This window comes from Alosa alosa, chromosome 6 (assembly GCF_017589495.1).
Source record: "Alosa alosa isolate M-15738 ecotype Scorff River chromosome 6, AALO_Geno_1.1, whole genome shotgun sequence".
NCBI lineage: Eukaryota > Metazoa > Chordata > Actinopteri > Clupeiformes > Clupeidae > Alosa > Alosa alosa.
Window position 1 is genome coordinate 17,382,428 of NC_063194.1, and position 18,192 is coordinate 17,400,619.

The 18,192-nt window shown below is 40.5% G+C and overlaps 1 protein-coding gene and 1 long non-coding RNA gene across 4 annotated transcripts in view; one reads left to right on the forward strand and one right to left on the reverse strand.

Annotated features, from left to right (window-relative positions):
• The window catches only part of LOC125296280, a 313,747-nt gene that overhangs the window by 260,413 nt on the left and 35,142 nt on the right, over nt 1-18,192 (forward strand). The gene's annotated exons all lie outside the window — the stretch shown is intronic.
• LOC125296278 (epithelial membrane protein 2-like) lies at nt 118-5,575 on the reverse strand. Of its 2 annotated transcripts, none has more exons than XM_048246099.1 (5): nt 5,469-5,575; nt 3,861-3,943; nt 3,211-3,319; nt 1,560-1,700; nt 118-1,266 (listed from the first exon to the last, which is right to left on the reverse strand). In XM_048246099.1, the coding sequence occupies exons 2-5, from the start codon at nt 3,936-3,938 to the stop codon at nt 1,106-1,108; spliced, it is 489 nt and encodes a 162-aa protein (XP_048102056.1). In that variant the 5' UTR covers nt 3,939-3,943; nt 5,469-5,575; the 3' UTR covers nt 118-1,105. The 2 variants fall into 2 exon arrangements, with proteins under 2 accessions (XP_048102056.1, XP_048102057.1); XM_048246100.1 differs by lacking the exon at nt 5,469-5,575 and adding an exon at nt 4,832-4,855.

Genomic DNA, 18,192 nt, shown 5'->3' on the forward strand with positions numbered 1-18,192 from the left:
TAACTGTATTTGTTTTTGAATATTACATCACTGATATACCAAATACTACAGCAGTGAGATTTATGAAGTGACCGAGCAAAAATTTGCACACAATTAAAACAATGTTCAGCCCATATGTCCAAAATGATTCAAGCTTTAATACAAATTATTATTCTCATGACACAAAAATCACAAAAGTCTGTATTAGGTATACAACGCTCGAACAAGAAAATAAAACACGATCATATGTACACGTGAGTCAGAGTGCGGTAAATGGAGACACATGATTAAGGTCAAGTAGACAAGGATCACGCCAGTACCTCCTAACAGTGTTCCTCACCTGTCCAACTCAATATTTCATTTAAAAAAAAGAATACCACAAAGCTTTTTATCAGAAGCTTAACCTTAAACACTTCACGGGTTGACCTATCCAGTTTTAGAGTCTGAGGTTAGTATTAATGTTTCGTTTGTCATTATTATTATCATACAGTATTACACTTGTTGTTCTGTTATTTGTGCACATATATTGACTAGTTTATATAGTGCCACTGAGGGCAACCCTGTGGCTTGTTCCCATAGTGTCAGTATTGTTGGGTATTGTGAGTCACTAAGCCGGGGAGAATGATGGGGACGACTCCCACTCTGAGATTGAATTCTATTCTCCACACCCAAGAGAGTCTTCTATTTGTCTTCCTGCAGGGCTTTGCGTGGCTTGACTTGGTTTTATTTGGGGCAATAATTGAAAAATCAATCAAATGTTTGCAGGATGCGATAATAGCTTGAGAACGTCTGAAGTGATGCATCCCTGGCTTAATAATATGTTTCTTGCTCTCCTTCTTTTTTCGCTTTTCTCTCTCTCTTAATCTCTCTTTCTCCATCGCGGGCGCCATCTGGCAATTCTGAATGCTATTAAAATTGTATTCACTTTGAAATAATTAATACATTAATCAAATGACATGGTGGAAAATGGATAAGGTATAAAAATACAACCTCTTCAAATCCCCCACCTATATATCCGTCTTTACATGTATACAAAAACATAAACAAAAAAACACATCGCAGAACGAAATCAAACAATATCAAGCCTTATCATTTGTTAGGTGTAGTGCACTTCATGGGCGGAGGCTCACGCCGTCTTCTTGCGCAGAACAAAGTAAATGATGCAGGAGATAAAGGTGAGGACGAAGGAGATCCAGGCCAGGATAAATGAGGAGCCATACCAGCCATTGGCCTCGTTCTTGTGAAACCTGTCTGTGTAGATGGACGCGGCGATCATGATGCACAGGCCTGTGTGGAAGCAAGGGATGAACAAATGAATAGAGAGAGAGAGAGACAGAGAGAGAAAAGAGAGTTTATGTTAGAGAGAAAAGAGATTTTATGTTAGCCAATTAGCTTATGAGAATTCAAATAACTACATTTGAGATAAATTGTTTGTATGGATGTCAAGTGCATGGAGGTAAAATTCCAGCTATGTGACAAGTGAAAGTGTGTTTTGCCTACAAACACAAGGTACGTATCTGTGTGTGGACACAGAAAACAAGCATAAGTAGGACATAGCATGTGAATGGGATGATACTTACAGGCTAGGAGCTGAAAGATGCCAGAGAAGGCGAACCTCCTTCCCTTGTCGAGGGTGAAAAGCTGGGCCACGAATACAAAGAGGCCCAGGATGGAGAAGATACAAGCTAGCACTGAACTCGCTTGCACTGCCTGGAGATACTCTGTAGGGGGCGACAGATAGTGACACTGAGTTTCACCAGGAGGACTGATGTTGGCATAAACACAACAGCTTTTCTATTTACATTACATTACATTACATTATATTACATTATATTACATTATATTACATTACATTTAGCAGACACTTCTTGACCAAAGTGACTTACATATGTCAGCTATATTACAAGGGATCACATTGTCCCCAGAGCAACTTGGGGTTAAGTGCCTTGCTCAAGTGCACAGCGGTGGAAGCCGGGAATTGAACTGACAACTTTCAGGCTACTGCACGCTAGCCCAGCTCCTTAACCACTACACTACCACCGCCCAATCAACACCACTTGGAATTCAGAACTAACTTGAAAATTGATCATGAGGCGTGATGCACATGTTGGTTATGATATGCTGTGAGAGAGAAGCCTCTGCTGACACCCTAATGAAAGAATAGCTGTTGGAGTGATTATAAGGACACACCCAACACAAGTCTTGTCTAAGACTTTTGAGATGGCTGCTTCTGAAATACTTGGCGTTGACTGGTGGGCCCTCCCTTTAAAATCCCAGCAAAAATATGTAGCTGGTTTGTCACAACATACTTCAGATTTGTGATTCACTAAATAATTATTGTCTGACACAGAAATCACAAAGCAATACAGCTTCATTTCAGCCCTCCATATTCAATCTATTTTCTAAACAGGAGCAGAAACACTGTCATAGCTGCAGAGCTGCTATAAAAGCTTGTGTGACATGATGTGAATCACAAAAATAACTGAAACACAAAAGCACACCCACTCAATTACACTGAACCCCCGATTCCCAGCCAAGCACATCTATATCTTAACCCTCCAGCAGTGTGTTTGTGCGTACCAACCAATCACCCACATTTAGTACTACTTCTTCAGTAATTAACAGTAATACTACATACTTCTGTTGCATGTATTTCAGGAGGAGAGCTAGGGGAACTTGAAAAATCCATTTCTGTAGTCAATGAAATAAATGATAATGCGGTTTGGCAATGTGAATATTTCTTAATTCCTAATCACTAATACTAATACTAAAACTAATAATCCCAATAACAATTTAAGAACCACGAAAATGTGCCTCAACTACACACCATCGCATCTAGTCCGACTGTGAACATTGTGGTAGGCCAAATAATTCCTTATGAAAAACAGGTGAAAAACACCAACAAAGATTTACCCTAATGAACAAAAAATAAGCATACTTTGTCTATGCTAAATGTGTGGAGTGTAAGATTCTGTTATTACAAATACAGATTAGGTTTGGCCCATAGTATCCAGCCAGAACTATTTGCTCCTTCTATAACCCTAAGGTAAAGAGTAACTCTTTACCTTAGGGTTATAGAAGGAGCAAATAGTTCTGGCTGGATACTATGGGCCAAACCTAATCTGTATTTGTAATAACAGATATATATATATATATATATATATATATATATATATATATGTCTCTTTGTGATACAGAGGCTACAGTCAGAATATACATATTCAAATATACCTTCACTGTAGGTGTGGATATCAGGAAGGTCAGTATAGTTCCATGCTCCATTCATCCACACCCAACGAGCCCAGATATCAGTGGAGATGGTGTCTGTGACCCACCAGGCCTAGGGAGAGAGACAGACAGGGAGAGGGGAATAAGACAATAATGGACAATATGTCTTTCACGTTCTTTCACATTCTTGTGTGTGGGAGCATGTTTGGGCGTGATCTCCTGAAGCAGGAAAGACAGGTGTCTCAGGGAGGAATGCACAGAACTCCAGTGGTGTCCGGTATTTGCTGCACTGCCACACACATGTGTGCGTGTGCCTGCATGTGAACGGCTTGGCAAGAGTGCACACACACACACACACACACACACACACATCACACACACAGACACTCAAACATGAAGACTCATTCACTCAAGGTGAGATTTCAGTGATGAAACACTGACAGACTTGTCACAGCTCTGGTATGACAGCAAGCTGAGAAATGCAGCAAGGTAAACAATATGAGACACTCAATGAACCTTCCAGGTACAGACTGTGTAGATCATATCTTTAACTACAATATCCAACATCTAGCGGATCACAGTAAATCTTCACCTGAGAACTGAGGTGAGGAGATTTGGAGATGTGATAATGTGATGCTTGTGTGTGTGCTTACATTGTTAATGGTCGCCACAAGGAGGAGGATGATGCCAGTGAGATGAAGGAGGAAGATTCCAGCTAGAAGTACCAACATGGTGACTGAGAGAGAGAGAGAGAGAGAGCATGAGATTAAATAGGGAGGAGAAACTGGTTTTTAGCAGTGTTAAACCAAACAGAACACACCCCATTACTGAATAAATATGTTATTTGGAGGTTGATGAATTGCCCCACAGAATTAAACTCACATGTTGCAACCTTGCCTCCCTATATAGGGTGTGGCATTGCACAGCGTATGACTTTATACTCTAACTTATTTATTAGCACGTTTATCAGCTGTGCGTTAGATCAACTGCTCACAACATATTTAAGTAGACTAAAATGGAGTGTTTGACTGTTTGCTGTATTAAAACAGGATGTGTGATATTCACAATGCCAGGGGAGTGGTGGTAGACAAGGTGTGTTGTAACTTGCCTTGGTCTTTCTATTGAAAAAAAAAAGCCACACCTTAACCGCCCAGAATACCTTTTCTTTCCCCTGCCCAGAGACACCTCCCCAAGGTCGGCCTCCAATAGATGCACTTCATATGTTTTAGACTTCAAGTCATTTATAAACTTTCTCAAATACACATGTGATGCTATGGTATTAAACATTAAACACACATGTAAAAACCAAAACCAAAGAAATCAAATGTATACATTGATTTACTTGCCTACGTGTCATTATCTCCCAAGGCACCACATACCAACAATGACAATATAGAGACAGTCAGCTCTTATCTAAACCGTCAAAACAACTACGATTCATCATGATCATGGCTGAGGCGCTAGGCTCACATGGCGCTCCCAGGTGTTAAATGCCAGCCTTTAAATGGCATTAACACATTGATTGCACGAACGTCTGCGTAAATATTTTGCATAGGCCGACACTGAAACGTTCTGAGAGGATACATTCCTGTGCTATACCCAGCAGGAACAACCTAAGACTGACCTGTGCAGGCCTTCACAATAGTGGCTCTGTTGAAGGTACCCTGTCCCTCTTCAAATGAAGTTAAACCTTTATTTCATTGAAGACTGGTGTAAGATAGAATGGCAGCCCGACATAGACAAAAATACGTTTTATTAAAGTTCACTCAAGATAAAACAAAATGGAAAATTTACCAACATCCTAGACTAAGAATATTGACATACGAACATGATGTGTCGAGATCACTTGAAAGGGCGTGCGCTGATTTTGCGAGACTTCACCCATGATTTCACACCAGCGTTAAAGTGAGGCTTATTTAAGGCGTAGCCTCCTCCTAGTTCAGAAACTCTCAATTACACGACAATTTTGTTTTGAATATGTGTCATTTTTACCTGTAATTCGAAACACAGTGTTTCAACAAGCCAAAATCCACGAGCTGTTCTCAAATCACCTTGGCACTTGGCAAACCAAATTACGATAAAGCCGGTAATTTACTTTTTAAGTTTATGTTATTTTAAACTAAACTAGGCTATAGCCTAAAGCAATAAAATAAGCACTTCAAGCCAGGAATAGAAATACCCTATAGGGGTAGTCAATTTTTAATCGTTCCATGCATTTCTTTGTTGACTATTTTAACGCGTTTCTAAAATAACAGCCTTACCTTGTTTGATGCTTCTTAACTCTCTTAACTGTTGTCAGGACTTCTGCGCACTCCTTTACAACTTTGCAGCCCACTGTACTCCCGCCTCATATGAGCGTGCACTCAAACTCTCCAAAACGATCCCCACCCACTGACCAACCTCCAGACAGCCTCCTCCCCCTCTCCTCTCTCTCTGACACATACACACACACGAAACATATACATTTTGACTTTCAAGTGGATTATTATAGGCCTACATGAAAGAATTCATGGCGGGCGTGGGTAAAGCCGAGAAAAACATTTGAGCTGCATCCATAGTGACTCCATGGTAATATTTTCTCGCATTGATTTATTTGAAGTTTAAATTGAAGCGCACAATAGACTTATGGTGAGCAAAGTCTCACCTCATTGTAAATGAATACATCTCTAACTGTAACACATCACTATTTAACTAACAGAGATTGGGCCATTATAATTCGCCCTAATATTGTCTCGCTGTAATGCTCATTGTTTACTACTGTTGTCCAGGAAAGCGCTCAGAGGAAGCCATATGACTCATTGGCGCTTGAGGAAGCTCAAAATATTGTCATTAAAGTCATCTGTGCTACCATGGAGACCAGTGTAGCTCCCAGAGTAATCATGGCAATGCTGTTGTGTGATAACAGCCCGCCCCAGGATTTGGGTGTGGCGTTACAATCTGCTCTCCAATCCATTGACTGTTCCTCCTCGCTTCATTCCCATCCTTGCCAGAGAGGAGTAGTCAGAACGAAAGAATGTAGTTGGTCTGGGAAGAACTGGAAGAGGGAGGGCATGTCAGAGAGAGAGAGAGAGAGAGAGAGAGAGCAGCACATTTTTGAAAAATGTATCATTTTCATTCCAAGGGCAAATGTCACTATGACTAAAGCTTTGAAGCATTGGCTTATTAACTGCGTAAAAAAGTGAATGCACACTGTTCCTGTTCCAGCCGCCTTTTCACTTTGGTGGTGGTTGTGGCTGGTGGGTGAATGGATGGGTTAGATGGGGGTCAGGTGAGATCTGCCACTGCTTTGAAGAGCAGCTTGCCTGCACAATATGTTACCTTGACCCTAGGCTTGTGGCATTCTGTTATGCTCTGACCTCAGTTGGGTAGGATCCTTAGGGCTTCAGGCAGATACTCATCATGGCCAATGATGACCCCCTTTCTGTGAAAGAATCACTATGTCTCCTTTTCTGTATTCCAAATTCGCTCAATTCAACCTCAGATGTCGCTCCCACAAAGTCATGCTAATATGGACACTGCATTAAGATTCAGCATGCATGTTCTATTGTCTGCCACTTTGCTATACAATAAATGTTTTTAGAGGAATACACCAACTTTTTGGAAAATGAGCTTATACCATCCCAAAAAGTTGGCATGTTCCTTTCTTTCATTTATACAGTTTTAAATTACCCAAAGCAGCAACTTGTTTATTATTACCAAGGTGGTCTATGTTTAGTTGTTTTGCATGTCAGTCAACAAGACTACCATTACAAGTAGCCTATGGGGCCTGTTCATAAGCCTCATAATAGTCTTCTCTCTCTCACACACACATTCTCTATCTCTCACTCTTACTCAAGACACAGCCTCATAATAGTCTTCTCTCTCTCACACACACATTCTCTATCTCTCACTCTTACAAACAGCCCTACAGAGATAGAAAGAAAGACATTTAGAAAGTTCCTCATAGAAAAGACTGGAAGAAAAGAAAAATTTTGTGGGGCCATATCTACACTACAAACTGTATATAGCTAGCTTGAATGGAGACCCTGCCTTTCACTATCTTTCTCTCATACACTCACACACAAAAACAACTCTTACAGACAGAAAAAGAGCAAGAGAGACAATTACACAGACACACAAACCTTCAATTCTGAGGGGCTTAGGGCGAGGGTGTGTCCGAAATAAAGGACCCAGCTGACTATCAGGCATAACATGTAAATTGTGTGCGCGTGTAACCTTTGAAAGGCTTGGCTGCTGAGGCCATTCTTACACGGCCTGCCTCCTGGACAATCACAGCTTTGTGTGGCCCTCTCTAACGATCAGTAAACTGGAATGGCCGAACACAAACTCATATTCCAACAGCACAAACAGGGCCCACGGAAAACCGAATCTGGCAAAGAGCAGAGTTGCATATCATCCTTGTGCAGAACATTTCCAAGGTGTGGGGAATCTCTGCGTCCCATTGGGACTATGGGAATGCTTGAGGGTGTGTTACACTACTCGATGAGAGTACTCTGCATGAGTAGTCTCAGTGCCCATGTGACTCAATTGTGGGGTTACTCACTAGCCTCAGTGACAGAATGTTTCCACACATGCGCAGGACAATGAGCAGTGCCTGCACGCCAAGTGAGTAAGCGTGACTAAAAACCACCCTTTTCTTTTCCTTTTTTCTCCTCCATAAAACTGTCGCATTGTAAAGGGTTTCCCCCTCTCTATCCATCCCTCACTAAGTCTAGCTCCACTATTGTAGCTGACTACTGGAGACTTAGATGGTTTCTGTTTATATTTGCTTCCTTTTCATTGGCCTTAACAATCATTAGTCATAAACATGCTGCTACAGTAGATCTAGATAAAAACATGAAATAATACCTAACCCCCCCCCCCAACAAAGTTGATAAAACCTCTCTATGTATCACGATGTTGGGTAATGGTGTTTCGCCATCTGTGGAAACAGTAGTAAACTTACCTGTTTTCCCTTTTCCCACACACGATTGTGCAATGTTCTCTCGTCCACTTATTCTCACACCCACACACCCACACACACACACACACAGTATGGTGAAATACAGAATCTCTCTTTTTTTTTTTCATGAACTCTTTGGGTTTGTGATGCAAGCTCACTCCCATCCACCCCGCCCCCACAAACACACACACACACACACACATACACACACAACTTCTGCCAACAGAACAGCTGGCACATCCAAAGCAACCAGCTACTTCCCATTTTCCTCGAAGGGGACAGCTTGCCTCTCCGTCTTCCGTCGGGTGTGGTGTGAATGGTGGCCTCTCCGGCCTTAAGAAAACTGGCGGGTGTTCAGTACCGAGGGCCCAGTGGCTTGCTAAGTCTGGTTCCTGTTAATGTGGGTTTCCATTCCTGTCCTTCTGTAGTAGTCTGCAGCCCATAGCTTATTCATAGTGCGTTCGTCCTGTAGATGCACAATGAAAGGGTAAACACAATAGAATGGCCCAGTAGCAGAATCAATATCAAGTAGAGGTTCAAAGACTTAACGTCTCAGCTAGACCTTACTTTCCCTGGCCAGCTACACAGCCGGAATAAGAAATCCTACAAAGAACACTTTTTTCAGTCAGATGAGGACTTGCAGGTTGTTGGAACTGAGCGTACTATGAGGGTGTGACAGACCTGATGGGAACACTTCCATTTAACCTTTCAAGTTAAGAAAATACAATGCTTTCTTCATGATGGCTTTTCTTACCACTGAAAACATCATTTGCTCATGAGTAATCAGTGACTAGTTTGAGATTTTGTTTTTCATCTGAAGTCTCTCAGAGAGTAAAATGACTAATCTCTCACCATGCAGGAGAAGCCAGTCAGGACATCTGACAACTTTTCCAGTTTTCAAAGGCTAGTATATACAATGCCATGCACAAATGTCCTAGGACTATTTAAAAAAATTGAAATGAAACTTCCCTTTTGATTTAAGTCAACATGGAAAAACTACGGTGTTGAGTTCATTTATTTAACATAATGATAATTGCTTGAGCCTTAAAATGTGGTCTATGTTCAGTATGGGCTTTTTTCTCAGTTTTTCTCAGTTTTTGAATTACTTTCTTCCAAATTTACCCCTGCATCTAGCAGCACTTCATACTCACTATGCCATACATCAAAGAAAAAGATGATTAAAAACAAGAAAAAATGGTACCGTCTCAGTTTTTGTTTATGTTTCATGCTGTGTTTGCCCTTGACATGCCTATCCACTTGACTGTATACATTGTTTTGGTTCAAACATTTTACCACATGAAAAGGCCAAAGTCTTTCACTCAGTTGGTAAGTTTGAGGGAGTATTTACATTCCAGAAAGAAGAAAAACTACTCGTATTCGTCTAGGCTGTTCGTTGCCATGGTGACCCCTTTCTTTTTATCCACTCCCTTGCCCTGGCTTCCCCTTTTGGCTTGGTCTTCATCTTTTTATAGTGTGTACATTTTTATCACATTAAACTCTGGATGATCATTCGTTGTCTTCTGCCTAGAACACGGCCGTGTTCCTCCTATTCTTTCTGTGCCACCCCCCTCGCCACCACAGCCACTGAGCCTTTTTCTGTCAATGAAATCCAGACATACATATTTTGGTTTGAAAACTTTGAAAAGAAAACAGCTCCTCGCAGTAGCTAGGCAACCCAAAATATGAGTCATCATTCAGCCGCACCCATCATCCCCCACCCCCTCTCCTCTCTCATATTCTCACTCTCTTAATCTCTCACTCAGTCTTTCTTTACTGTGGTATTGTTCAGTCAGACAACAGTGTATACACTATGAAGGAGTTTCATTTTTGTGGATCAATCATAAAGAAAAGTTATGTTTGTACTGTGTTTATGTGTGTGTGTGTGTGTGGGGGGGTGTGGGAATGCATGTGGTTATGCTTTTGGGTGACGGCGTGATGGCGTATGTTTGTACAACTAAGACAGAGATAGAGCGGCATATATTAGCTGGTATTGCACCACCTATCGCCACACAGTAAACTTAATAATGAATCTTACAGAGATACTCCACTAAAATGTTTATGTTTGTTTGTTCATTACCCTTAGCTTAGCTTAGCTTTTTTCAGCTGCCACTGTACCTTACTTCCTTACTGTTCTGTTCTCACACAGGGCTGGGCTGCCCAGAGGCTCCACGAGGGGAAATGCAGCTGAAACACTCTGGAGAGAACAACAGATGTGTCTAACATAGCTCTGCTGACCTCTAGTGTAGAGTAGCAGGGGGACAACAGTCAGGGATTGGCCTGGCTATTAGAAATTGTCCACCATGGATACAGTTTCAATTAGTGATGTCAAAATGTGGGTGGTGTTTGTTTGTATGTGATATTTTCTGTCAAAAGCAACCGTATTTGTAGACCTCACATAACAATGCAACCCTGAGGCAGTTATTTTTTGAGTGCCAATGCATAACCTATAATGTGTGTTAAGTCTGGATCCCATATGTTTTCCTAACATATTACTTTGGTATGAGATGGTGAATGGTAGGTAAACAGATAAATATAAAAAAATTAGAAAACATCTGTCATATCAGGAAACAATACAAATTCAAATTAGATTACTGCTGTAAAGTTCTTTGGACTAACAAAATATTGATCACAATAATTCAAGGCTCATTTGATTTCATGAATGGTGATGGCTAGTCACTTCATCTGGGTCATCAGGGTTCTCATTCCCCTATTTACATGCGTCCTCCGTTCTCTGGATTTTGCCCCACAAATCGTTCGAAGCTCAATGTCATGAAGAATGTCTCATTTCTCATGCATCACTCAGTTATTGATGAAGTGGCAGCCTCATCTCTTCATCTCAGCATCATCTCAATAAACGGACCATTGTTATACAGCCTAAATGTTCTAATCTAGCCTGGTTAAAACCAAACTCATTTACTTTGTGAATAGTCTGGACACTCACAATTGAGAATCCTTTCCAACTCTAGCATGGTGACGGGCATAGACATTAACTTTGAAATCATTGGTCCAGCCTAACCAATCACATTGATCAGGGTTTCCTAACGTTACCTCCTACTTCGCCTAAACTTTACAAACAGACAATAAACATAATTGGCAGTCAGGAAACAATGTATGTTGGCCTACCTTTGCTGTGAATAAATGTACACACTATTCCGATTGCAATTTTTGATGTTTGCAGGTGTTGCTACCACCACTTACCACTGCCACTTTCGATCCCCTCTTGTTGCTGATTGGGCAGGTAATCTGCAGACCAATGGAAACATTAGTGAATTATGGTGTTCCAGACTATCTCCCTGAAAAGACATGTAGGTTAGGATGGGGCCAGGCTATGTATTCTCTACAAAACTCTGTACACATTCAGACATAAAATAGCCTGATTCAATTCAAAGCTTGACTGATGCTGTATGATGGATGGAAGCTGTATGCTCAATTGACTCAAAAGCAGCATTTTAAGAAGTTTCAGCTCTGAATTAATTTAGGCTACTTTATGTCCACATCTGTGGAAAGTATTGACCTATACATGACTCTAAAAATATAAACCTATTATATACCTATAAAACAAAAACAAAAATCTGTTATTGGTTCTGTTAACGATGACAATTAAAGCGTATATTAATATCTTTTCTTGGTATGATTGGTCTTTCATTGTCATCCATCCATATACTGCAATAAATTTATTTCAAAGTTGACATAGAATGGATGATCGGAGTGTTTTACCTTGTTGTCTTATGTTAACATAGAAGGTGTGCAAACTTTGGTTTGTCAAAAGTATGCTCAGATACTATTTCACAAGCCCATTCACAACCCTACAATTAGGCTAGGGAATAAAATGGCCAGCAGCTGATTTTAGCAGATATCTAGCGCCCCCTCATGATTATTTACCACCTACATGCATAATTAAGTGAGCTTTACGCTAATTGGCTGCCTTGCAGCCAAAGACTGCTCAGGCTGATCAAAAGGATGATTTGTGTTACAGTCTGTATTTACATCACAGTCTTTATTTACGTCACAGTCTTTATTTACTTCACAGTCTTTTGTTGTTCAGACTCGCCCGTTTGTAATGGTCATTTCAAAGTTTGAGATTTAGATAAAGGAGGAAACAACTGTGTATCCCATTTTGTGGCCAGGCATAGAACTCTCCTTATTCAACAAAGCCAAGGGGAAAAAAATTCCATTCTAGGTGATTTTTAAATTGAAGGTTGACAGACATGAAAAACAGAGCAAGATTTTCACCTTGGCCCAATGATCGCACATTCTGACTAAAGATGCGTAGGATGCACCACTCTTCTCTCGCCACTTGTTCCTCATCTCATCTGGTAACAGAGATCTGACCCTTACTGCATTTCTCATGTCTGTCTGTCCTTGACTCCTCCATTCTTGTTGCATTCTGTCCTCGTTTCCTTTCACGCTTTAATTAGGAGGTGGGATTAGGACGTCCCATGACCCATTCTGATCTCAATTGATATTTGAGCAGCGATCTGGTGTCAGCCAGGCTGGCGGCCATGAAAATGACTTATTAATCTTACTAAGACTATAAAAACTTACATTCACCTTTCTTTGCAGACGACAGCTTGTGCTATTCTGTAAGATCTGGTTATCGTCACCACAGCCACATTCATTCCTCTGTTGACTAGCACTGTATTTAATATATTGTAGCACTACATATGGTGCAAAGTGGTATTACAAGAGACTACAACACTAGCTGGATTGCATTCTAATTTTAGTGGTTATATTTTAGTGGGCACTAGGTCAAAACGGGTGTCTTCACAATCTGTTGATATGTCTAGGTCATTTTTGAACGTTTTAAACAAAAAAAACTGCACACATGTAATACTGTGCACAATACTGTGCCACACAAGTCCCTCTGAATACAATGAGGAATCATCACCAAGAATATTTGCCAAATGAGCTCCTGTAAAAATGTCAATTAGTTGCACAGCTGATGTGATGAAGCTGAAGATGAAGAACTTAATAATAATAATCAGCTGCTCTGTGCTGAGAATTTCATTCATATGGGCAACGTGATTTTACTTAATCCACAATGACCACAAGTGAAATATAAATGCATCATTTACAATTGTCCTTTGTACAACCACACTTATTCATTTAGTGCTTATGGAGCATTACCACTATGTTTTAGCATAGGACTATGTCAAATTTGTGTTTGTGAAAAATTGAAGTGCAAGAAAACAAGAATCTTACAGTGCAGTATTTGGTTGATTTCCATGTCAAAGACTTGAGAAAGGAGGAGAAAGGAAATGAAGAGGTTACAATTTGAAACCTTTTTCCAAAGTAATCAGTGACTGTAGAGTGTCAATAGAGTGTCTCCTTGTTGTGCTTCCACTGCCTTTAAGGTCTGCTTGGATAGTTGACAAGGCCAGAGTTCAAGGCTTTTCAGTTCAGCCAGTTAGGCAATCTGCTAGGTATACCATTGATGGACTTGTGGAAACCCTTACAGACATTTCAGGTTTTTAGTGAACAGTTGCCGCAAATTATTGCAGCAATATCATATGCAAATTAAGTTTGTCACCAGAAGTTCACTGGAAGTTTGCCATTATTGGCTGAGTGTGGTGGCAAATCACTGGTGAACACACTTTGTTGCCAGAACTTTGCTGGAAGTTTGCCTCTCAGCGGCCAACATTGGTAAATTCTGGCAATATTTTATAGTGAACTCATTTGTTTCCCACAAATCCAATATCATCACAAGTTTGCTGTAAATCTGCCGCAAACATTTAATTTTTGTAAGGGAATAACACTCACTCACAGTTTTAGAACTTTCTAGAAGCATAGAACTTTCCTCCATAATGGAAATATAGCCCCCTCAGATTCTTGCTGCCTCAACCATGTTTTTTGGTCAAGTCTTGAAATGTACATTTACAAAATTCACTAGAAAATCTTTCCCTTTATTTTTTAATGACTATACTTTTTTTTTAAGGTCTCCTGCCTTCATGGTGACATGAATATAGATGTCGTAGTAAGGCCAACAGGTTGTGAAGATGCATACACTCTTAAAATGAATGTTTTTAACACATATTGTGTAACAAATAAAAATGCCAACAAACTGTGTTGTCCCTATCTGGACACAGGGATGTGTTAAAAACAAGGCAAATTGTGTATAGTTCTCATTTACTACATTTCACCAGAACAACAGAGTGTTTATATTTAGTCTTTGAAGTAATAACATGCTGAATCGACTTTGAAAAGCAATGTCTCTCACAGACATGTAATTTACAAATTTGCCACAAGAGGGTATCATTTGTTCACCCCCACATACATACACTTTTCCCATATGTATTGTACATTGCTCCAAAATGTTATACTCACAAACAACCTGCAAGTGTTCAAGTGTAATGGTTACTGGATTTTCAAGAACCATTAAAGTTATGATGTATGCATTTGTGGAAAGGTACCTTCCTATTAAATCACTAACATATAGTGCAATTATGTAAGTCAAGAGGGGACAGGCATCCTATGCAAGTGTTTTTTTTACCTTAATATAACAGTTTCAAAGTCATTTTGATATTGAAACTGTATTGAATACCTTTAAAAACACAGGCTGACTTGGTAACTGATATTCATAGTCCCAGCGTAAGGCGCGCAGCGTCATCAAAGACTGTTCTCACCCGAACCACAGACTGTTCACCCCACTCTTCTGCGGGAGGCGTTACAGGTAATACACAGGTAATACACTGCTAATACACTGCAAATATGTATATTTAATTTATACTACTCTAAACCACCTTCTGTAAACCAACTGTATACTACTGTCTACACTGCACTATTTTTCTTGTCCTGTCTATGCACCACCTGTATATACTTTGTCAAAATTGACACTGCAGCATGGCTCAGATAAGCATTCTGTGTGCATGCTGTCTTACTCATCTTGACAACACTGGGGCTAAAGTGCACGAAGAAAAGTCTGCAATGCTATCAACATCCTGTGTGGTTGGTTTTTCGTTGAAAATACCCCGGGCACATTAACACATATCTGCACTTGCACTAACAACACAGCATTCAACACACCTGTTTATGTTGAATCAAACACTCACTGACTATGTTTCCATGCACACCATATTCCGCCCATGTTCTGTTTATAGCAATATTTAGAAGTAGATGTACTGCAGAGCGGTACAAAATATGACTACCGCCCAGCCCTGCGCATTCAATCTGCAAAAATAAATCACGCTTGTCTCCATCTCCTACTCTTGCCATTTTTGTGTATGTAAATGAGTGTGTTTGCTTCTGTGTATTTCTGTGTGTGTGTGTTCGCTTGTGAGTGTGTGAGAGGTGGTGGTGGGGGTTAATGGTGTGTTTGTGTGTGTGCTTGTGTGTCTTTGTGCATGCCTGTGTGTGGTATGTGTGTGTGTCTTTATGTGTGTGTGTGTGTACATTTCAACTTCATCCACACCACCATTCGCAGGCGATTTGTCACTAAATGTACACATAAATTAATTTATTGTATGCCCCCCCATGAACGGAATTCCACAAACCTCAGCATGCATTCAGAGGGTGTCATAGTGATCCTAGAGGTCAAATTTCGTGCAGTTCTGAACACGTCAAAGATACCTGCGATCACAGAGCCTCAGTTTTGCTTTTTCATTGTTAACTATGTGCCACAATACCGTAAATGAGTGGTTATGGGAAGGGTTGAGATAGAATAAAATGTTTCTGTGCAGCAGAAACAGGAATGTTCCTGTTTACATGTTAGCCGGCATATTTTGGGCTCTATCTTGACGATCAGAAACGGATGGTCAGAGGCGAAAGTGTGGTGAGAATTAAAAATGACGTGGAAACAAAACCGAACTGAGATGTGTTAAGAAAGGGAGACGCTCCCAGGTTTATTACAAGCCGGCTCGGAGGAAAACATGAAACATTAATTGGCGCCGACCACCTATGGTGAAGTCTGGCATAAGACAAAAGCTGGGTCGTCGTACATGACAAAAGACTTGATTTGCAAATGGTCGAGGCGTGTCTTTACCAGGCACAGCAGTTAATGCAAATATGAGGCAGACGGGCTGATGAAGTTAAAATTACATTTGTTTACAGTATGTACATAAATAATGTTTATTACAAAAGGACACATTTAGGGGTGTGTCCAGTCCACATTCGGCGTGGTTTTGTTATCAAACGTCGGGTGCTTGGCGTAAAAAAGTTGCTCTTATGTTTCTGCTCTTATGGGTGTGTTTTGGGCGTAGCATCCTTTAAACCAATGACAATGACATCTGTCTGCAGCGCAACTTCAAACAGCGCATCTGTATTTTGATAGTCAGCGGTGCATTTGAAGGAATTTGCTTGCACGCGAGGCCGTATGAAACAGTTATTCCACTACTAAACCATGCTTTACTAAAACCTGTTTATGAATAGCAGAGTATAGCCTACAGGCATCTACACTAGTCTATTATTTGAACTCATAACAAAGTGAAACTAACTTCACTGTGGTCTCATAGTCAACAACAAAACAGTTCTACAGTTAATTACTTTCACTATTGACTGACAAGGGGTTACCATTGAAAACATATCCTGAAAAAAGCAACAATTAGGGCCTACCCCGATAATGTTCGAATGATTGAATAAAAATCTTGCTGCTTACATCTCGTGACCGTGCATCTTCAGCTGGGCTTTCTATGCGCCATTCGCTATAGACAAGGTTTTTCTTGGTCTGTGGCATAATGATTTTTAGAGGGTGTAAGATAGCAAATTTTGGATCATGCGCCAGACCACACCTTCTGCCACACCCCTGGGCCCAAGGCTTAATAAAAGTGGAAAGTAAAAGCTAAAAGTGAAGCACATGACGCAAAAATCCGCCACTGGCTGGGTGTAAGATAAGAATAAGCTTTGTGTCGGGCTTTGAGCCGCATTTCTGATCATCAAAATAGAGCCCATTGAATTCAAAGATGCCAACTACGTCACTTAAGGAGAACGCTGCCATATTTGCGTCCGATCTTGTATAAGTATGGCAGTGAACAGTTGAATGAGTGAGAGAGAGAGACAGCAATATCTTGGAAAAAATGGAATTATCGGATCCTTACTCCCAATTTTATTTGCATATGCTACTTTATATGCAATGCTAGCCTGGGGCGCGTTTCCCAAAACATAGTTGCTAACTACAGTAAGTTAGCAACTTTGTTGGTTGCAATGCAATTTCCCATTGCCAACCAACTAGTGACAGGACAGGTTAGCAACTATGGTTTTGGGAAACACACCCCTGGAAGTCAGGCCGAATATAACCCCGTCCACAAAATTTGAGGTTGGGAAATTCGGTCTGGACATGCTCCATTGAGAAGCCTCTATGCCCGCCTGAGACCTGGGCGCAGTGTGCACCAATGAAATTGTCTGGACGGCTTTATACAATGATGGACTGGTGAGCACTCATTACAAACAGGCAAGGTAATTTATCACTAAATTAACACTACAGATAGAAACACTCATCCGAGACATTTTCCTTCTTGCTAAACTATAGTAAACAGTTCTAATAACTTTTTTATGCATTTCCCGTATTTGTTTTCCGAGCTAATATCATGAACACTCTTTTGGGAGGTCGGGATTTTAAAGTCGGGTCCTCCAAGCTTACAAACGGCATGAAGGCAGTATTAGCCATTCTGAACGCAATTCGGTTGATTTTGTTTACAACAAAGAAGAAGTTTTTGCTAGAGATGGTAGTCTTTTAGATTTCCCTATTACATCTGTTGTACAAGATATTGACAGCGTAATAACTTTCAAAAAATGAACTGAAAACAGCTATTAAGGCATTTGTCAAGGATCAGGGCCGCCTTCTCAAGCCATCTCCAAAAACACCTTTCACCAATAAGCATTAAGCAGGGTTGCTTACATTGGTGGAAACCATCTTCCCATCATACATAAAACTATATGCAAACCTGTCTAATGCATAGAAAACATATGTAAAACAGTGTAACCTTTGAGTTTTTCTGGTTCTTTCCAGTTTGGGGAAATAGGGCCTTCTTATCTGATTCTCTTCCTAGCTGGACAGGCCCTCATAAGACACAGTGGCCTCCTAATCCCTGTCCTGTCCTCACCAGCTGGAT

Bases quoted from the DNA above. Each gene is read 5' to 3' on its own strand.
- LOC125296278 (XM_048246099.1), bottom strand. From the start codon at position 3,938: ATGTTGGTACTTCTAGCTGGAATCTTCCTCCTTCATCTCACTGGCATC. The intron at 3,320-3,860 runs GTAAGCACACAC...CTCTCTCCCTAG, and splicing joins TTGTGGCGACCATTAACAAT to GCCTGGTGGGTCACAGACAC. The intron at 1,701-3,210 runs GTATATTTGAAT...CGCCCCCTACAG, and splicing joins TATCCACACCTACAGTGAAG to AGTATCTCCAGGCAGTGCAA.